Raw genomic sequence first — 22,976 nt, 5'->3', positions numbered from 1 at the left:
CTTATCCTCTTCTCTTTCCTTCATGTATTTCCTGTTTCCTTCTCCATATCCTCTCCATTATATTTGTTTTCCCCTTTCTAGGGTTTCTATCATCATCCCTTGCCTGGGTGTACGTGCTTGCACAGTGCGCTGACGACTTGGACTCTTTCACCAGAGCACTTCTTGGAATTTGCCTCCCCCACTTCCGACCCCCCCCCCCCCTCCCCCCCCCCCCCCCTGTCTCTCTGTCCCCCGTTCTGTCCACCTCTCTGTCTCTAGGAAGATCGATGTTATTAAAGCAGTAGAGGAATTAAAATAAATGTTGGGCAATCCTATACTTTAGTGTGTTTTATTATCTCCACGGCACTTTCACCCTTGGAGCTGGCATGCATGAATGCATATTGATAATGCTAGAGCAGCGCAGTCACGTGACGACGTACCAGCTGATCATACATCTTGTAAATATCATTTGTGTCGTAATATACGTAGCATGTGTACATAACACAAACTGGTTTGAAGACCGCGCTGAAGCGAAGCCGGATAGAGACCTCTTTTATACGTCTCTTCTTCTTAGAGGTAATATTTTCAAATAATTCTTTAGTGGTGAGAAAGCGTAACATACTATGTTTTTATATGTGTGATTTGAAATGGGGTGTAATTTTGTATTTTGGTCTGAAACAAACCGGTGTACACTTGGTCTCGACGTCTCCTCAGCTCAGCTCAGTCATGAGTGTCTCGGCTTTAGCTCTGTCTGTGTACTAGTTTCCGCGCAGGCGAACCGCCGGGAGCCAGGCCGTTTCGATGAACCGTTGCTCGCTCAACTGGTCAGCTGGCTATGTGATTGTGCTGGCTGGGGGGCTGGGGCGCGAAACCAACATTCCAACAAGACTCAACTTTATCCTTATCCTACAACTTGTCTCTGATGTCAACTTTAGACTACAGTCAACATGGTCGAGACATAGCCTTACTTAGTCTTAGATTTAGAACTTTTTTTTAGTTTCAGAAGCCTATAATTTAATTAGACAATTTAGAGGGTGGCCGCCCACCGCGGCCCATGTCACAAGTCCACCAGATTTAATTTACAATGTAAAATGAATGTAATTTTAGGAAAACTGCAAGTATTTAAATGAGTTTAGAATAAAAAAAAGATTGAAAATAGTACTAGGGCATAAGAACTATAGATGCAAAATACTTCAAAATTTGTGTAGATTATACCAATTTTATATACAATTGTGAGGATTCCATTTCATGACCGGTGAATCAGTTTTGTTTTTGAGATGGTATAGCCCTGGGCAGCGTCTCGTGAAACCGTCATAAGTACAAGTTCACCGAAATCCTATTGAAATGCGTGTATTAAGTTTAACACGCATTTCAATGGAATATGTCGGTAAATTTGTACTTATGACAGTTTCATGCAACACTGCCCTTGATATTTTCATTTGATAGTTTATAAATATACACTTTTAAGTTATATTATTCTTAGTAAAATACGATGCTTTGAAAGTTTAGTCCAATACATAGAACTTTATGCATTGAGTGCTGTACATTTAGAATACGAGCTCCCGTTGGCTGATCCACTCGAGTGGCTTTGTACTTTAAGTGATAGAGGGCCTACATGTACATGTACTTAAGTTCAATGGCAATGCCAATACGTAATATTACATAACACACTGACATGTCATGCTTTTAACAGGTGACACACTTCACACATAACTGACACACACATGGCTTGGTACCTCATAAAATAGAAATATTAAGGAACATATCAGCAAAAAAACTGGTAAAATAATAAAATGATAACGTTAATTGGACTTTATTTAAAAAAAAAACTAAAGCGTCCCCCGCTTATTCATCGTTAAGATGAGTCGCCACTAAATATATCCTCACAAATTGGACCCCCCCCCAAAAAAAAAAGTGCTCTTACCCCCCCCCCCCCCCCCCAGCAAACGAAAAAACTTTTAAAGAAGTCATCACTTTCTAATTTTTAGGGGTCCAATTTGTTCAAACTTTCACCAGCCTACATCTCTGATTTTTCTGCTTTCCTATAGAGAAGTTTGCTTTCAAGGTTGGATTTCCCTTTCATTGTTGGGTAGTAAATGAAACAGTGTGCATGTACGATTTTCATTTTATTTAAATTGACTGAGTAGGTAATGATGCTTAATGTATTGATGCTGAAAATGATTCTCAAAGTTTATTAAACCATGACACAATTCTGGTTGCTGAGGCTTTGTTCACAGTCAAAGGAATGGCGAAGTTTGAAGTGTGTGTACTTTGAGAGGTGTGTACTGATTAACATCAAAATACATTTTGGATCTAAGGTTATTATCAGCATGATTAATTTAATATTCATGCAAACTTTTCATTACATTTTGCAAGATTGCAAAATATACTTGTGCATGTAATAACAAATAGTTTGTTTCTTATCTAGTAAAGTTTGTAGCTGAGGGTGTATTTTAAGTTCTTGGCTTCTATGCTGCTATCTTTGTATTATTTACACATAGAATGTCAATATTACATCTGACCCTATTATGTGAACCCATTAACACCAACTGGTTCAGCAAAATTATATTTAAAAAAAAAAATCATGTTTAGCTTGCCAGTCTGCTTCCTTTTTTGAGGTCGCCACCTTTTTTTCTTCTTTAAAAAAAAAAGACAAAACACGAAAAACATACCGGTACTTCTAAAATTATCTTTTTCAGAAAAAAATATAAAAGCAGGCGGCCATCTCGAAAAAATAGTCCAGCATGACGTATTGGAAAATGTGCCAAGCACCCATTTTGAACAAAACGAGTGTGTAAAGCATATTAAAGTACTAGCTTTGAACAGATAAACTCGCTGAAACCTTAATCCTTGTACTATTGACACAAACAAAAATAACTTAAAAGGGAGATAACATTTAAATTCTTTTAATAAGTAACTTCAAAGCTCTAGGCAATGTCACTTCATGTAATTGACAAATGATCACAGACATTTTTAGGGTTTAATTTGGAATGGGTAGATGGGGGACTCAATAAGCAGTTCCTTAACTGAATATTTCAGTTGCTAATGTGTGAAACTGTGAATACCAATATTCTAATAAAGTGTAACAGAAATACTTTGTTATTATTTTGTATACAAATAAATTTCAGGGATCAAATACTATTGGTACATGACATGTAGATATTCCCTAGGCTGTGGTTTCTCCCTTCTTTTTTAATCATTTTTTTCTGCAGAATAAGTTTGAATTAGTAGAGAGCTGTCATTGAATTCTTGCTAACTCAGCAGGTAGAATCTGAGATTCATGTGTTCCTTTAATGCCAGGTGAGAATATTTTTGCGTAGTCTTTAAAATACACATACATGTACATACAGATGTTAAATATCCCTCTTTTCTTATTGTCAACTTGTGATTTATATGTAGAAACTAGAAAGTATGAAACTCAGGATGCTATGTATTTATTTTGACTTCATTGAATACAGTTTCATGCCATGAAGCTATGGATATTGCATGATAATGTAGAGTGCAGTAATTGTATTTAAAAAATTCTTGTTACTTTTATTTTTTACAGGTACATACAGTGTAGCTTCAGTCCATCATATCCTGATTCATTTCACAATCTTGTATCAAGGTTTGGAATGACCCAGAGACCATCATCATTAAAACCCTCTCAGTAAGGAGTCATACTCAAACTCAACAAAACAATGGAAGGTCTAAACAAGAAGGAAGCAATCAAACTCTACCAAAAACATATCGGGTAAGTTCAATATTAATATTAAAACAATTAATGAAATGTGATCTCTCTGCTTATTTTAGAATAAAGTCATAAAAGCTTTGAGTTTTTAATTTCAGTTATCTGAATTTAATGAATATTTTAAATTCTATATATCGACATTTTCTTTTGCAAAAAAATGAGTCAGAAGTAGATGCATTTTAATGACATGAAAGCATACTAATACTTTTGATTAATATCTTCATATCAGAACCATTTTAAAAGCAACTTACATAAGCCACCTGTCGCTGCTACATGTTTGAACCCCTTGTGGGTTACCCTGCTCAGACCTGACCCTGCTGCTATAAAGACATTACCATACTTTGCATTCCTGATCATCTGGTTTTAAGCCACTTGTGATGGCAGTAAGATGTAAGAATTCATGAAAGTCATCTCAAGAGTGAGAAAATACAGTATAGAAGGAATTTTTTTGTGGAGCTTTCAAGTAGTTCAAATTTGCATGATTTTGATTGCTTTTCAGCACCCTCTCTAGATCTTGACATTTCAAAGCCGCTCCACTTGTGAAGTTGTACAAAAATTAATCTCTGCAAGCAGTTTTTATGTGGGTACTTCAAGCTCTTTAGCCTAGAAGTTGATTGTCCTTGGTGCTTTGTAATAGCATTAACAAAAAAAATACTCCACTTGGTTCTAGAATTAGAGTGATTCATTTTACTGTTGAGAAAAATACAATTTACATAACTTTTCAGCAAAGAAATCCTTTATAAGAACGCCATTAACTGAAAAGTTAAAGAATTATGAAAGAAGAAAAAAATCAGTCCACCTGTGGATTGGTGTTTCGCAAGATACTTTCTTACTACAGAATTCTTTCCTTTTTACATGATTTTCTTGGAGTGGGTATACATGTAACAATGCTTAAAACAGCAATTCTATCCAGATGGATGGAATTATTTAAATGCTTAGTTTTAAATGTTCAATATAGTCCGGATTTATAGCTTACAGACGAGACATGAGACATGCCAATATCTTGTACATTTAAAAAAATTGATATAGACACTAGACAGTGCTCTCAACTAAGAATTTATTATTTTTTATCCATGGTGCCTTATAATCAGTTTATACATAACAATTAAAGAAATGTCTGGTAATCAAAGAAAGCAAGGAAAAAGACATAGCAGAGCTGTTTCGTGTTACACTAATCAGAGTACACTACAAGAATGAACAAGAAAGCTGAAATCAAACAATGTAAATATTGTATTTTCATTATATTTTATCTCGGTAGATCACCATGCAAGCTATGGTTCAAAGAAGATCCCCTGAAGATTGTGAAGGCATCAGGACAGTACATGTATGATGATCAAAACAACAAATTTCTTGATTGCATCAACAATGTTTGTCATGGTAAGATAAAACTTTTCTTCTTAACAATCACATTGATAAACGTCTAAGTGTTCTGTGGTTACTATACATACATTTTGTACATGTAGCATGATGAGAAATTATGTAGGAGGTTGCTAATTCTCACACTTTTTTTTCTCTTTCACAAACCTCAAACCTTTTGAAAGCAGAAGTGTAAACTTCTACTGTTTATTTTGTGAAGTCAGGGATATTAATTCAGCCGTGACAATGTGAATTTACATTGGATTGCATATTTGTTCTTATTTCATTGTTATAATTCAGGATCTATGAGAAGCTTTTTAAAAAGTTGGCTGTTAAAAAGGTAAAGGGCATTAACAAAATGAAAATAAATATTTGCTTTCAAAGTAATCAAGGCTATACCAGAATTTTCAGATTGCTTTTATTGTAATATAATCAGAAATATTCCCTGGAACAAGATACATTTGAAAAAGAAAAGAAAAGAAAAAAAAACTTCATCTATTACTGTACATGTATGTGTTGTAATGTATGAATGTACAACAAGCATTGACGTATGTTACCTTGCAGGCAGTATATTTATTTAATGACCCTATTGTCATTGCTAGAGCAAACAAAGGGTTCCAGACGAGTACTGAAGACCCTAGCAAAGAATTGAGGGCAAGGTTAATTATATTGCAGTTTTAACCTTTATTGTGAAAGAAGTTTGTTTGGGGTCATCTATCTATTGTTGGGAGAATTATATGATCTTGTTATCAGAGTGCTATAAATGTCAAAATGTGTACATGAATACAAATAGTTTTAATCAGAAGAGGTTTGATAAAATGGATCAAAACTGTATACCAATACTCTTCCTTCTTGGCAAACTTAAATTCCACAAAGTACATACAATGTATCATCTTTTGCCTTTTGATAAATGTACAATAAGCTATATTGCACAGGTTTTAGTAAAGCCACAGTTACATGTATAGCATATGTTTCATTAGGGTTTGTTAAGTCTTGATGATAAGCTGCACATCTTTGTTAATTTTGCCAATTCTATGAAATAAATATTATTGAATTAATCTTTAGAAACCCATTATACTTATAAAAAAAAAGTTAAACTCAACTAAACATTACACCTGGGTGTATAAGCCTAACCAAAAGATGAAGTTCATTTTATTTATTGTGATTATTGCTATCATTATACAAAGCCCTTGATATGAAGCTAATAAAATCAATCAGGTTTATATGATGAACACTGACATCTCAGAGACCATTTTAAGAAGAGGAATAGGAAGCTATTTCAAAGCGGAAATTATTTGCATATAATAAAAGGAAACAAGAAGACCTCAAGACAGGACGTGGTCAAGATTCCGAGGAGTTGATAAGACAGGATAGATTACAACAATAATCTGTCAAGGAAGAGGGTGGGTGAGTCTTGAACCACTTGACACTGGGTGAGTCTTGAACCACTTGACACTGGGTGATCTACAGTGTACATGATTTAGTCAGAGGTTTAAATAGAGCTACCCTGCATGTAGTAAACCCTCCTTTAGCAATCACCTGTATAGAAAGACCACCTGTCTATAAAGATCACATATCATGTGTCCCTTGATTGGAGTTTCTCCTTGAATCATGTTGTAAAGGAGCTTGTACTGTACATAAACATCATCTTTGAACAAAACAACAATTTTTTTTTTAAAGACAATCTGTATATAAAGACCACCTGTATTAGAGGCCACTTAGCCTTTCTCCTTTAGCAGGTTTTAGATGTAATTGGTTTGACTGTTATTTTGTTTTAACAGTTGGACATTGCAATCCGAGAGTCGTGAAGGCTGGGGCAGATCAGATGGCAGTATTAAACACAAACTCACGCTTCCTCTATGATCAAATGGTACTCTATGCACAACGTCTAACTCAAACATTACCAGACAAACTCAATACATGCTTCTTCGTTAACTCTGGGTAAACTATGGAAAAACAATGATGTAATATTCTCTATTCACCTCTTCTTGTACATGTACATAATGCTATTCTATCCCCTTAATTCTCTCTCTCTCTCTTTTTCTTTCTCTTTCTCTTTCTCTCTTTCTCTTTCTCTTTCTCTTTCTCTCTTTCCCTCTTTTTCTCTCTATTGCTATTTATCTTGCCCTTCTTTGTCTGTATATACTTGTTATTGTTGACATTGTAGCTATTATTAACAACTCTTTTTATTTCATATCCCTTTCTAAATGTCAGTCTCCAAATGATGATATTTCTTATTCAAACGAGAAATGTCAAGGACCATCAGAAACACACTGTTGCTACTAATTATGGACCGTTTATAGATACTCTTAAAGGGCAATCCAACCCTAAACAAACTGTATAGACCTCATTAAAGCACTGTATTGTGCTCTTCGCTAAATGCTCATTGTGTTATTTTAATGAAAATATTTTGATTCTCATTCTTTAATTATATTCTCATTCTTTAATTATATTCTCATTCTTTAAATATATTCTCATTCTTTAATTATATTCTCATTCTTTAATTATGTTCTCATCATTTCTCTTATATATCTTTTGTAGCTGTCCTTGGAAAGGTGATGGGGAATATAAAGAACAATGAAAATTTGAAATAATGATAGAAAGGGGTTTTGAATTTCTTGCTGTAGAGATGAATTCCTCGTTCATTTGTTCTCTCTCTTTTCATGATATAGTTCTGAAGCCAATGATTTAGCTCTTCGTTTGGTTCATCGTCATACAGGATCATCAGACATGGTTATTCTTGACCAGTAAGTTCTCAAATGTTTCTTGTTCTTAAAGGTAAAGACCAGTTTTGGAAACGCCCCAAATTCAAAAAATGAAATGGAAGCTCTTATTACCAATCATGTGAGAGAGTATGTTTTGACTAATACATGATGATAAAAATTTTGCCGGGAAACCGCCTATTAATTGATATATTTGGTAAATTAGTTTATCTATTGGTGTGTGACGTGTCGCAGACGTGTGCGTAGTCCCATATACATCTTTCTGTGTACAATGCTTGTAACTTTACGAAGACTGGGCCAAATTTCTTATCATTTTGATGATTCCAGAACCTTGCAGTACACACCAATACTTATATATATGCTAGATGATCAACCTTTTCTGATTGATTCCACAAATTTTTTTTCACAATGCAATCGCATGACCATAACTGGTCTTTATCTTTAAACTCAAACTTTTTGTTTGATATGTTTCTATCATATCAGATAAAAAATAATATCATCTAAGAACTATCTGTACATGTAAGTCGGTTACACAAGAATCTGTATTTTGAAACCATAGTTTGATTCTTGTTATACTCTTCTATTGTATATTTTGATAAATGGTAGGCCTAATCCTGAAAGAAATTTCCAAAAATGAGCAGAATTCATCAGATCAGAACATCCTGAATGTAGGCAATCAAAATAAATACCAATTTTTCATTGTACTGCATATTGTGATAATGGGAAGTACTGAACTTAATAGTTTTTTCTCCTCATATTTGCATGCTCAAAATACTCAGAAATCGCTCTTATTTTCACCTATATTTTCATACAATCTAAACAAATTTACCAAACGTGTTTTTATATAAAGGTTTAAAAATGGAACTGTAAACTTGTGGTTGGCATGTACATTTACATCTTTTTGTTATACATGTAAATTTTGCAACCATCTGCTTTTGTCCTCTAATTCTGTAAATTGCTAAATCTTGTACATGTACATGTAAAAAGTATAATAATTCTCTAGCATTGGGGGTGACAAGCCAACTTTTACTATTGCTAGTGTATCAAAAATATGCTGTTGTCTTCAAAATACGTAAACATAGTCCCTACCGTTGATGGTATCCAGAATGTATACATATAAAATAAATGAAAAGTTTGCTTGTAAACTGATAAATATTCATGTCATAACATAATGTCACTTTATATTTTACAGTGCTTATCACGGGCACACATCCAGCGTTATAGATATCAGTCCATACAAGTTTGCTAAACCGACTATGGATGGAAAGAAAGAATGGATTCATGTTGTGAGTACTATCTTCATTTTCGACAGTGAAAATAAATTAAATATAAAAGTGGGTAAATCTTATTAAGGTTCATAAGGTTTTTGTCCATACACAATAATCAAACTTTCTTACTAACACAGTATGATTATTCCCATAGAGGAATATATTTTTAAACAAAAGCAATTTCAAATAAGATGTTTATCAAAAAGAAACATTGTCATATGTCATAGATGGGTACCGGGTAATCATTTTTTTTTAATTTTTACAGATTAAGACCCCAGAATAAGCATTATTATTAAAGTGTATTTACTGTATTATCATTAGTATGATCCTGTTGAAGAATTCAGTCATAAAACCATTAAGAAGCTGATAACAAGCATTGTTATAGACAGCAACAAGATTTGATTTTTCCACATATATATTCAGTGTTTCGATACACCAGAGATTACAATCATGGCTTTTCTGTATTAAACATGACTGTTAATATTGGTACTGTACTTTCAGTCTTTATGAACCTTTCCTTTCTATGTTCAAGGTCTTCAGGAAACAAAATGTACATTCTACGTCCTGTTTACATAGCACAATTGTTTGATGAAATGAATAATGACAGACATTGTGTACTTTTTAGTGAACTTATGAATTTTAAAAGCATAAAATGTTTTCTGAAATAAGGTTCGATTTTCCAAATTTTCATTGTTTAAATACACTAGAGATTACAATGGCTTTCTATAGATTATTTAACGTATCTACTGTAGCAGTAGTTTTCAGTCTTTATGAACCTCCTGGCCCCCCCACTTAGTGTTATTTAGGGTACGCATATGCGTGTTCCAAGCGACCCCCCCTTTTCAGCAAAAGTCCGGTGTGTAAAGTCAATACGGGTCGACCTTTTTCTTTTGTTATACAAGCCTTTTTCAGCACCACCCCCCCCCCTCCTTTTCAGCAAAAGTCTGGTGTGTAAAGTCAATACGGGTCGACCTTTTTCTTTTGTTACGAAAAGGACATTTGGGTAACACGCATGGGGTCCAACCGTTCTCGGAGTGGGGGGGGGGGGCCGGGATGAACCTTTCGTTTCAATGTTCAAAGTCTTCAGGAAACAAATTGTACACTCTACTTCCTGTTTTTATACAAAGATTGATTGACAAGTGAACGATGAAAGACATTGTTTAATTTTTAGTGAGCTTATCAACGTTAAAATCATGAAATGTCTTTTAAAACCCGGCTTGAATCAAATATTGCTTTTCATCTTTTGTTCCTGGTTTTAATATATTTCATTTCCTGATCGATTTCTTATTTATCCTTTCCTTTCTATTTTCTACTTCATTTTTTCTATCACCTCTTTACAATTTTATCTTTCTTTTGACTCCTCTATTTGTATGCATGTGTATTTTACTCAATCTTATTCTACTTACTTCCAAGAAATTGTTCACCATTACAGATAAAAGTCATTAAATTTGGAATTCATAGTAAAAAGTTGTGATTATTAGAAAGATTCTGTGAATATATGCATGTTACTTCTACTTGATCTATACTTTGTATTTATTAGAAAACTTCATATTGTACATGAATATTTTGTTTTTACAATACATAGTCATAATAATTATTACAAATATGGGAATAAATTATTTGAAAGATACATGGAAACAATATAAAAAGTAGTACAAGTATGTATTTTTACATTTCTTCAAATTGGATTAAATGTCTAGAAAAGATAAATGGTAATTCATATAAAATCTTTTGTGTTGATAATTTACTTGCTTGTGTATTGCATTAAATATATGGCAAATGATATACAGTGTATGGGTATAAATCTGATTGCAATAGTTATAACATAAATTGCAATGTTACTTATTTTGGGGTACAGTTTGAATGTTCAGAAACTCATTCTCTGATTGTTGCTCTTATTCTTGTTATGTCCCCTATTAATATCACAAGGTTGATAATGGGATTACTTCAAAATATATTGCAAGTGTAACATTAGACAATTAATATATGAAGAGTTTAATTCCAAAAAGGAGCTAAATCCATTTTTGTAACGGAGAAAAAAGAATTTTACCAGATTTTGTACAGTTGTCTATGGAAAAGTGATATTAGAAGGTGCATTTTCTCATAATTGCTCCCAAAATTTAGGTACGTAATTACTTTTGTTGAAATATGGGTAGTTAAGTGAACAATGTTCTGATATCAATAACTAAATTTTCATCAAAAGTGGATTTAGCTCCTATTGGACTTAAACTCTTCATAATCAGATACAAAAAAAGCAAATCACTTTGAATGTCCTGGCTTGTGTTTACCTTGAAGGCTCCAGTTCCTGATACATACAGGGGCAAGTATCGAGATGTCGCTGTCGCTGGAGTGAAATATGCAAATGAGGTCAAGAAGGTCATCAAAAGGGCAGAGGCTAATGGTCGGAAGGTGAGTTGTCTCTTCTGATATTAGTCATAAGAGTGACTTCTGGTATAGTGTTTACATTACATGTATATCTGCCTAATATCTGCCATGCAGTAATGGTTTGGTGCTCCAACATACCTTGGTTTGGGTGCCAGGTATGCAGCTCGATCAGTGCAGCAATCTGAAAAAACTTAAGCTTTCAAGATAAGTTTACTCAATCTACTCACCAGGTAGCTATATACTACACCTAGTTCAAAAGAGAAAATTGAAGATGAGATGCCTTTTAAACGCAGGCACTGAATAAGATTGTATCAAGTAGAAGTACTTTAACATGTAGCAGGAATGTGTTAAAAAAATGGCATACCATTCCATCTTTCATTGTGTATTGTATGTTCAGCCAGTTTTCAACTTATGGTTATTGGGGGGTGTTTTCTTTTTTCACAATAATCAACCAAGTTAACCTAAAAATTAGTAAAGTACATACAGTTTACATGCACTAAATTGCCAGCTTATATTCAATATGCTGTTAGGGACACTATTATACAAAAATCATGATAATCACAACAAAAAATAGCTTTGTAAAATCATGCTGTGACGTATTAAAAAATAGGTAACTCTGTCAATCACTTAACCAATAATCATTACACTGTAGTGTTATTAGAGGGGGTGGGGGGGGGGGGGGTTACAGAGATACTTTGTTTTTACAGTTACCACTAACCTTCGGTTCAATTGTAAAGAGATTTCCTGTATTACCTTAAATTGCTTCCTATTCATACACTGTGCATGTGATTAGCATTTGACAGGTCAACTTTGACCGTGGTGTTACGGTCAGTGGACAGGGCATAAAATTGCTAAGCCTCGAAAAAATTGTTGTGGCATATCAAGCAGGTATAAAGACAACTCAATGAGCTTTATAGAAAGTAACTGAAACCAAAAACTTTTGTTGATGTTTACTTGTCTGTATTTTTGTTAGCTTCAAGATATAATATTTTCTGATTCATCTGTATACCATAATGCAGAGTTATTTATGGTCATTCTTTATTGGAGTGGCAATATTTGTTATGAGAGAAATGAAACTACAGTGTATAAGAGTGGGTGATGTTCAATGTAGTTTGTGTAGGGTGTGATGACAAATGAGTCTTCGGCAATCTGGTGAAAGATCTGAAACTGTGTTCATATTCTCTGTAGTCTGTATATACAGTCAAACTTGTCTATAGCAACTGCCTAAGGGAGACAAGAAAAGGGGTCTTTACAGACAGGTGGTCTTTATGTACAGGTTCCTTTAGTACATTTTTCAATGAGAATCCATTTTCAAGGGTAACAAAAAATGTGGTCTTTGTAGACAGGTGGTCACTAAAGCAGGTTTGACTGTATAGCTACTCATTCCTTTGTTGACAATGCTAAAATGATGAAATTCAAATGTGATATCTCCTTTGTCTTAGATTGGCGGGTTTATCTTGGAGTCGATGCAGAGCTGTGGTGGACAGATTATCTATCCTCCTGGGTACATGAGAGAAGCTTTCAGGTAACTCGTCTTTCATCTCAAAGTATAGGCTGCAGGGCATATCAAATGGGCCGTCAGGGCATGTCAATTCGGACTGCTCGAGAGGCTCTGCTTTAAAAAAAGAGTTTTAACTGCAAGGATTCCCCTTAGATCAGATATAGACCTAATAAACAAGCCTAATCTTATTCAGCATACAACTTGAAAGTGTTAAAAGTGTAAATTTGAGGAGTAGATCCTGAGATTGAAACAAAATTGTGTAATGTTTTAGTATTGTCCGGCTTTATAGTAATGTTAGTTGTTCTACTTCATTTGACGTATACTAATTACTAGAGAATTCTGGCACGAATGACATCCCATTTTTTGGACATATACATGTATAATAGCTTTCATTGAAATCACATCTGGACCATCAAGGAAAAAGTTTGAGAACCCAGGTTTCAGTTTAGGATGGAGGTTAAAGCCATGGTGTAAACCAAGGTTTAGACTATGGTTTAAAGCCCGTCTGTACTAGTTTGGCAAGAAGGGATTAGACCACCCAGGTTGGTCACTGACAGAAGGCTATCTCATTAACTCAGCTCTCGATTAACATAAGAAAAAGAGGATCACGGGGACCAACAGGCACCGATTGGGGAAGTTTTTCTATATAGTGGTAGCAATTAGCTACAAGAAGTACATTGGGGCTTTAAATCAAACCTTCTTTGTGACCACCTACAATTCTTTTTCATCATCTTGTTGCAGTCATGTAAAAGAGGCCGGTGGATTGACTATCTGTGATGAGGTTCAGGTTGGATTTGGGAGAGTGGGAACACACTTCTGGGCTTTCCAGACACAAGGAGATGGTAAGGACTAATCTGCAATTATAAACCAGTTTGTATTATGCAATTCGATCATAAATTATTCCACAGATTAAATTCAAGCTATAGCAGTGTTAGTCTTCATATCACATACTATTGAGTGACTGACTTACAAAAACAGTCCTGATGATAAGGTATTTGTGTTTTTTTTTCTCCCAAGGCTCTAACCAAGGGTTGCTTACAGTCCAGGATAATCAATTATTGATTGATTACCCAACAGTGGAATGGATCAACAACAAATTTAAACATTTTTATCCATATAGAGAAAGTGACTGTTAATGAATCAAAATAAAGATAAAATGATGGGAGAAGTGGCCGTTGTTTACTACTAGAAAGACAATAGAAATTGAGAATGAGAGGCACACAGAAATACATAAAACAAATGCTGAATAATGGCATTCAAATTATATCAGTGTGGAGTCTTGCATCAGCAATAATTTATGCTAAAACAAATGTTTAATAGTTTTCCTTTCTTTAATGTTATTCAGCTTGGAGTACCGATAAAAGTATGTGCACTGACAGTAAATTCTATGATACACAAGTGGAAATATTCTTTTCATGAGGGCAAACAAAAAGCACAGTATTCAGAGCCATCTATACACAGGGTTTGGCCAACCCAGTTCGAGTTTGACACACAATATGCAGACTACTGCTTTGTTGGGCAAGCACAAAGTAAAAGAACATATGCCATGTTGTGACCCAGTGAAACCATGTTGGCCAAACTCTGTGTATAGATGGATCTGAATACTGTGCTTTTTGTTTGCCCTCATGAAAAGAATATTTCCACTTGTGTATCATAGAATTTACTGTCAGTGCATAAATGAATAATGATTCACTTTCATGAAGCTCCTCCATCCTTTGGCAGTGAAAATGGGACGTCTCCATGTGTAAAAGATATCAGGATATTTGGGGTCATTTGTAAGCGGCTTATGTGATGCCCATCCAATGAATGTTTTTGTTTGCAGACATTGTTCCAGACATTGTGACAATGGGCAAACCGATGGGGAACGGTCACCCTATAGCAGCGGTCATCACTACAAAGGAGATAGCTGATAGTCTAGGGAGAGGGAAACACCAGTACTTCAATACAGTAAGCTCACTTTGAATACAAAATCTGGGATAACAATACATTTGTGTAGTTTCGGGTTGTGATATCATTAACCCAAAAGGGTAACCCGTAGTCCAGATTTTATGAATTTGGTGTCGAAAGATGCACTATACTTTGGGTTTAAAAGGTATGAAAACACGGTTAGAAACGATATATCCTGCGAAGTTTTTGTGGAAAACTACAAGTAGGTGTGGAATCAGTTTTGTATCTGACAATACTACCCTGTAAAAATAAAAAATTGGGCATTCCATTGTTAATTTGTACAAATATGTAAAGACAAGTCTTAAAGCGATGATAGAGTAGACATTCTGGGGTATGTGTGTAGGTACAAAACATTTATTATTTTAAGGAAATTGTTCAAATGGGTCGCAAGAAAACTGGGTACACCTTTGCTTTTGTGTATAGATTGTCTATACAAGACCAAGATATGTGTCATCAACAGGAAATAAAATCAGTTTCTGCAAGAACTTGGTCAAAAATCTGTGTGTCAAAACAACACTGATTCCTCAATTTGTTCTAGGATAAAAAAGCCTTTCTTCTGAAAGTAAACCTTGATTATGAATCTCTCTCTCTCTCTTGCTTTTGTAGAATTCTGATATCACAAATGTTAATAGAATAATTGTTTTTAACTTTGAACCAAGGTTCTTGGCTTTTAGTAAATATTATGTTATGTAATTCTTTATCTTTTTATTTAGTGTAAAATACCAAAGCTTTGTATCTAATCACAGAACATATTTTAACCTAGATTTAGAATAGCTTGTAGCTTAATGTATTAAATAGTTATTCATATTTATTCATTACATTCTCATTCATTGCTGTGATACTTTTGTGTGTTAGTGGTACCAGACACGATTAGCATTAAATGCTATGTTATGGTCCCATTTATCCTTTCAATGTTAAACATTCACACAATATTGATGTACTTTTTGTTTGGATAATAAAACTTCATACTCAAACTCAAACTCATTTCTCCTTCACAGTATGGTGGTAACCCAGTATCCTGTGCTATAGGTATGGCTGTCCTTGATGTGATCCGCGATGACAAGCTTCAGGAGCATGCTACCAGGACCGGTAATCTGCTTATGAACAAAGTGAGAGATCTCGCTAAGAAGTACCCCCTCATTGGTGATGTGAGGTAGGTTCAATTCAATTTATTTTCCATCTTTAAAAAAGAACAAATATAACATAGTATTGACTCATTGTATTAAAATAATAATATAAACATAAAAATGGAGGGATACCCTTAATAAGCAGGTTGCTTGTAAGTTTGGTCTAGTAATTCAACAGGTTATACGTTTGTACATGTAATTACATGAAAGCATACACATAGGACTATTATTATAATCATACAATGATATGGATATAATTATCAAGTCTAAAATGTAAAATGTACCGGTATTCAATATGGTTTTTCTCAATGCAGATAAAGTTTACCTTACATGTCATGTCAAGTCATATCTTTTCGAAAGTAGAATTATATACAATGTTGTAATTTGTTTTGTATGTTACAATTGTTATGTGGCTTCTAAGCTGTTGACTTCTGAATTCTGTAATATCCATTGGCTAATTAGCACAGGAAACCCCTGGTTCCCATAGACCATGGGTTAAAAATTGAACTTACCTAGTTGATCATAATACTTCAAATAATGATGACATTATGACATTTATAATGTTCAGCTTACCCAGGCCAAAAGTCTGCATTGCCTTGAGCACCTGTGATGATTATGTACTAACTGCCGGTTCATAATATTGACTACTACTTGCATACAAAATTTAAAAAATATCTGCAATCTGATTTATGTATTGATAACATATATATATGTACAGTTAAAAACTAAATTTGTCATACCCCTTGTAAATTTGATGTTTTTTGTGTGTTTATCATAACTCAAGAATGAAAGGTGGATTGGTTGAATTAGGACATTGTTGAATAGTTTAGATGTAGGCTTTAATATGTTACATTCTCAAGAAACATAAATCTGGACAAATCAATTTTTCAATGATTCCAAAAATTGGTAAGGGTATGAATAATTTATATTTTAATTTTACTTTATATCTGGTTATTGGGGATATTCATTGGTATCATCATCCTTATCACTGCAAAGTCCATTTATTATTTTATATTTATTAAAACAAAATGTTGAAATCACTTGAAGTGAAGCATGTATTTGGTTATGCAATTCTCACCTTTTCTTTCTCAAATTCCAATTCTCTTCTATTCAGGGGTTGGGGGATGTTCCTTGGTATTGAGCTTGTTCAGGATAGATCAACCAAGATGCCAGCTACAGCCGAAGCGGAGTATACGATCAAAAGGTATAAAACTGCGACAATATCGCTCTTTAAACTCTTTAAACTCTTTGACTGGATCACACTAATTATCTTGTTTAAAGGTATTACAAAGTTTTGGGAAATTTTGAAAAATGGGTGGATAGTGATTCTTTACAATTTTTATATATTTGGATGCCCATGTGGATGTATTAAAAGCACTAGAAATTTTAGCCCCTAAAACACTTCTGCTCTCGAGAAAAATTGAATACAAAGATTTACCGGTGCTCCCGGTAAATTTTAATAAATTTCAAACAGCTCCTACGGCCGTACAATGGTATCTGTGACCATAATTTTGTTAGAATATGTAGTTGTTGTATATAATTTCCGAATGGGAATAGCTAATCGGCCGATTTTAGTCAAGAAACATTGTTTTACAGCTGAATTAATATCTTGACCATGAGAGGGAGCTATACAACATAAAGTGTTTATTATTTATAATTTCATAACTTTAAAGTCGATTTCGACCGCGACAACGATCTGTGAATATTGTAGGATCGCATATGCTTCCAATATGTTCATTTGAACCAAATTCACAACCCCATACCAAAACTTTGTATAACCTTTAAGGCCTGGTCAGATATGATGCAAACTTCCACCAAAAAAAATGCTGCAAATCTTAATTTTTTTTAAAATGTAAATGAATATCAGCTGGGTGCAGTCAATGTCCTATGCGTATTCAGTTAGCACTGTTTTATAAGATTGAAAATGTGAAGCGTATTACACTCTGCATCATCATTTTTTTGTTTAAAGGCTGCTGGCCGGGTTTGCCACATCTTATCTGAACAAGGCCATAGTAGTTGCTCTGGCAGAGCTTGTGCCACATTGCCTTTTTGACAGGATATTACACAAAATCTTCCTAATTTTTAGGGCACTGGCCTGGACTGGACTGGCACTACTACATAAAACTTGTTGAATTATGGGAACATCATGTAGAAGTGTCTTGGTCGAGTGGTTTAAGCACTTGACTTGAAATTCGAAGGTCGTGGTTCAATTCCCGACACGGCACTAATGTCCTTTGGCAAGGCATCAATTGACATTTGCCACCCTCGACCTATGTGAGGTAAATGGGTACCTGGCAGAAATTAATTCCTTGAAATGCTAGAGTGCTGTAATGGCAGCTAGGCTAAAGCCAGGATAATAATCAATTTGTGCGCCTCAGAATAGAATTGCAGAGATAGACAGCGCTATGTAAACGCCTATTATTATTATTATTGTTATTAAGCAGAAGGCACTATGTATTGCAAAGTATAGAGACAACAAGATATCATGATATAAACATTTCTTTTTTGCTTTATTACATATATCCAGTGCAGTATACATCACACCATCCATACAGACATCTTATGGATTTTGTTTTCTTTCTCTCCGTATGTGTTCTTTTCCTTGTGGTTGCTAGGTTACGTGAAATGCACATCCTCTTCAGCTCCGAAGGTCCATTTGAGAACATCTTGAAGTTCAAGCCCCCTATGGTCTTTGATGAAGGCAACGTTAATGATCTAATCAAGGCACTCACCGTCATCTTCTCTGAGCTAAAGAAGAAAGGTCCACTCAAGATTCCTTCCAATCATTTTCTCAACCAACCCATCTGGCAGGCCAGGATGAAGGGACTTGACATTGAAGAAGATGAAGAGAATGGGTCAAAGAACGAAGGAAGAGGAGGAGGAGGGGTAAAGCGGAAGGCATCGGTAGGGACTCCGGAGACATCATCATCTGGCGTGGAATCTCCACTAGTACTCAGCGATGATGAGACAGAGAATACTTCAATGATGGATCGAAAGAAGAAGATGAAACTCACGGTAGAGAAAGAAGAAGAAGAAGAGGAGATCGATCAAAATGAGATGGATTGAAATGTTACATAGACAGCTCAGACACTACCAGGCCTATTCTTTGTATATTCATTCATACTATGTCCATGTCTACCGGTATTACCTTTTTCTCATGCTATATTGATGTTCCTAAAACAAAAATTATGAACATTCTGTATTTATGTTAACAACACTGATCAATTTGCTGTGATATCGCTTCATAAGAAACAATTATTATATCACATTTGCTGTGTAAGTTTCATTAATAAAGTGATGTCTAAAAGTTCTTCTTCTTCTTCTCCTCCTTTTCCTTCTCCTCATTTTTCTTCTTCTTCTCCATCTTCTTTTTCTTCTTCTTCTTATTTTTCTCCTTATTCTTGTTCCTCCTGAATTTAAGCTCAGTACATATAAAATGAATACCATTCTATCTTATCATAATAATCTAGTATTGCCTTGGAGGATAGGAAGCAGATCATATATATTGTGTATATTGTAGTATCGCAGACATTGAATTTTATTTCACTTTCACCAGTCCATGAGGAGAAGAATATATTATATATATTTTTTGAGGATGGGTTGGTGAGTGACTCGTAATTCAAGATAGATCCATTTATTTTATTATTGATGGTGTGGCTATTGATACTTCTATGCATATCGCATTCAAATGTTTTAATCAAAATTTTATCAAAGTAATTTATCAAAGTAAAGCCCTGTTGTGATAAGGCGCAAATAGTAGCGCTGGTTGTGTGTTTTAATGTTGTGTAAGAGTTCAAAAATTGATAAGCAAATCAATAATGAAAGGTTCTACACATCAGTTTATTGGACAAATTGTTAGTGTAATTTTATGTAGTGCTTCTACTTGTGTAATATTTGATTTGCATTATTACCAGCAATGATTTGTATTTAGTCTTTACCCACTTTTATTGTAATCTGTTTCATGTAAAGTATTGACTATGCTTATGCCATATTGCTAGAAGTTCTACCTCAATAGAAAGATTTTTTAAATGTTTTTTTTTTTTTTTTTGGGGGGGGGGGGGGGAGGCCCTCTTGAAATCTTGAAATCAGCGTGTTATTTCATGCGAGCGTGGGCATAGTTGCTACACAACTTCCATTGTAAAGTTCCTATGTTTTGACCAGTGTAAATGGGGCTACATGTAGATGCAGGGACTTTCCAGGATATACAGGTATGAATTAAAGGCAAAGCCTTTTGTGTGAAAGTTATATTATATTATATTTTGTAGTGTGAATCAAGTTTCAGTTATTGTTCTGCATACAAGTAGATAATGGCTAAATGAATTTGTAATTGTTACTCAAGAATGATCTGCCATAGCTAGACTACTTCATATATATTGAGTTGAATGGTGCCTGATGCGGATCTTGATAGATACGGAATTATCCTGTTTTATACTATTGGATTTTGATGTAACACATATTTTCAGTAGACTCCCTCCACTCCCCTAATTATCTCAGGCTGGTATTCAATGAATGAATATCAACATTTTATTACTCTGTGCGAAAATTAAATCTATATCCAATTGCTTATATTAGATATACAGGTTCCAGAAGAACCAAAGATGCATGGTTGTCAGATAGTAGCTGTTGTTAAGTAGATGGCCCTTATAGTGCCATCAAATCTACCAGCTTGTCAACGTGAAATATTTTGTAAGGCAAGTTTTCATCTCATTTGGTCTTGATGTATGATGTTAGGAGCGATTTAACTTCATCAGTAATAATCTTTTCCAAATTTCTAAAAGGAAAAACTGGTTTCCTTGGGGTAAAATTATTTGGTACATTACCAATCTTTTGTCTCTTTATAGCGCAGAGCTCTCTGAATACACAAAGGACCTTTGTTGCGTGCAGTTGCCATTCATATACACGTTCAGAAAACGTGGCAGCTTTTTTGCGACGGTTTACCGCATCTGAACGATCCTTAAGGGGTACTAGCAGTTTTGTGAAGGCAAGAGGACTAGCATCGATAATGATGATGTTAGCTAAGCTGAAAGCCTAAGGTTCAAGCATTTATCAATCAAATTGATTGGTATATTGCTTTTGATATTGAAAGCAAAGATTTTATCATCTAGTATCTAGATGATAATGAACTAATGAAAAGCAATGATGATGATGATTTATGATCTGAGTAGTGTTAATGCTGTGCAATGGGTGAGGAAGCTAGGTTATGTATTGGTAATTAACAAGATATTAGAAAGATATTAATCTACATTTGCAACTCTCCACCCTGGTGAGGTAAATGGGTACCTGGTAGGCTGTACGATCTTCTCCTTCTCTCGCTATCTTTCAACGTTCCTTGAAAACCTTTCTCTTTAATAGTTGAATTTATATATTTTTGTGTACGTAATTTTATTGTTTGCTATCAATGTCAATTAAGTAATGTAATGTTGTAAAGCGCTGTGATACACATGTATGTCTGTAAGAGCGCTATATAAATGCCAATATTATTATTATTATTATTAAGAAATTCCTTGGATGTTTGAACACCTTTTCCGCGTAAGCGGGTTAATGATATGACTGCAAGGCCCTCAGGGAGAACATTATTAATAATGATGAGGCCACCCAGTGTAAACAAGATGTATTATTATTATTATTATAACAAGGTAATACATTTATAATGATGTAATTAGAAAACACTCATCTGACATACATATATAACCTTCTAGTCTGATGAATTAAAATTGTAAAAGATATATATATTTTAAAGGGGAATTTAAATAATCTTTCTTGTAAACTTTACTATCACTTTATTAAATGACAAAGTGACCTTTTATGCTAGTTTATCAAATCGACAGAGAAACTTCGAAATGCAAACTTGCCCGTTACGTAGCTGTGTGATTTTAATCATCTTATTGTGGCAATGTACTTGGTTAATGATGTATCCATATGTATTGCATTGTAATATAACCACATAACTAAAGTGTAATACTTAAATTAAGAGATACTAGCCTTATTAAAGCTATTATCATTATAACAATATGTCTGTGTGATTTAAATCGAGGAATATGTTCCATTTTATTTTTAACCCCCAAAAAATATTACTGATTTCTTCTGTGATGAGCTTGGAAGTTTGGCTTATCGAATATGAACTTGTATTTATTAGAATTTAACATTTCCACTACATCTTTAAAAAAATGCATGTATTATGTAGTTTATTTTCTAGTTGCAAATATAAATCCATTTTGCCCTGCAACTCACCCCTCTACATAATCTTTGATTGTTGCACACCAGTAATCTCTTATGATCAGTGCATTCTTTAGTGATGTAGGGATTGTAATTATCAAATATATGTATTTTCTCCTCTCACTTTCTCTACATGTATCAAAAACATTATATTGTTCAGCCATTTGAATCTGAGATGTATATGTACAATAATAAGTGTGTTATCAGCCTTCTACCAAATAAGATATAGGCTCACATAGTCAGTTATGAAGGCAGTTGTCATGACTATGTTTATATACAGGTGCAGTATTTTGTGCAATTCTTGAAAGGCAAAAGAAGATTGACTCTCTCAAAAAAAATTAGGTGATATCCGTGTGAAATCAGCTACATGTATAGTCAACTTCTAGGAAAAGAAGAAGCTCTGTTGTAGGAAAATATAAAAACTTTCACCTCTGCCACCATGTTTCAATATCGTTTTAGTCGCATTCAAGTGTCACATAAACAAAGGATATAACACTCGTACAGCACCTGTGAAGCCCGAGTGTATGCTCAAGAGTATTATTTTGATTACTAGTGAGGCTATATGCTGCCCTCTTTTGGTATAAACATTATAAGTGTTTCTTTCCTTCAATCTCATAAACATTATTGTCCCAATGGAGAGTGGTGATTATTCATGATATTCATGAGTGATATAGTGATATTGTGTGTGCACACGAGATGAATAAATTACACATATAGATAGATGCATATTGATTTTGTATGTTC

At 34.2% G+C, this 22,976-nt stretch overlaps 1 protein-coding gene across 4 annotated transcripts; it reads left to right on the top strand.

The window, feature by feature from the left end:
- The first annotated feature begins 436 nt into the window (after positions 1-436).
- LOC588990 (5-phosphohydroxy-L-lysine phospho-lyase) lies at positions 437-22,958 on the top strand. 4 transcript variants are annotated; one of them, XM_788648.5, is made up of 13 exons: positions 437-555; positions 3,527-3,712; positions 4,968-5,086; positions 6,847-7,006; positions 7,738-7,812; positions 8,981-9,074; positions 11,352-11,465; positions 12,884-12,966; positions 13,684-13,784; positions 14,765-14,889; positions 15,888-16,042; positions 17,131-17,220; positions 18,632-22,958. In XM_788648.5, exons 2-13 carry the CDS (start codon positions 3,660-3,662, stop codon positions 19,080-19,082), a joined length of 1,620 nt encoding a protein of 539 aa, XP_793741.4. In that variant the 5' UTR covers positions 437-555; positions 3,527-3,659; the 3' UTR covers positions 19,083-22,958. The 4 variants fall into 4 exon arrangements, with proteins under 4 accessions (XP_793741.4, XP_030835836.1, XP_030835837.1 ...); XM_030979976.1 differs by lacking the exon at positions 437-555 and adding an exon at positions 3,192-3,279; XM_030979977.1 differs by lacking the exons at positions 437-555; positions 3,527-3,712; positions 6,847-7,006 and having other exon boundaries at positions 4,996-5,086.
- Positions 22,959-22,976: the final 18 nt, after the last annotated feature.

Source organism: Strongylocentrotus purpuratus, unplaced genomic scaffold, assembly GCF_000002235.5.
Source record: "Strongylocentrotus purpuratus isolate Spur 01 unplaced genomic scaffold, Spur_5.0 spur5_scaffold_10, whole genome shotgun sequence".
Lineage (NCBI taxonomy): Eukaryota > Metazoa > Echinodermata > Echinoidea > Camarodonta > Strongylocentrotidae > Strongylocentrotus > Strongylocentrotus purpuratus.
The sequence above is the reverse complement of the archived record's forward strand: the minus strand, read 5'-3'. Positions and strand labels throughout refer to the sequence as shown.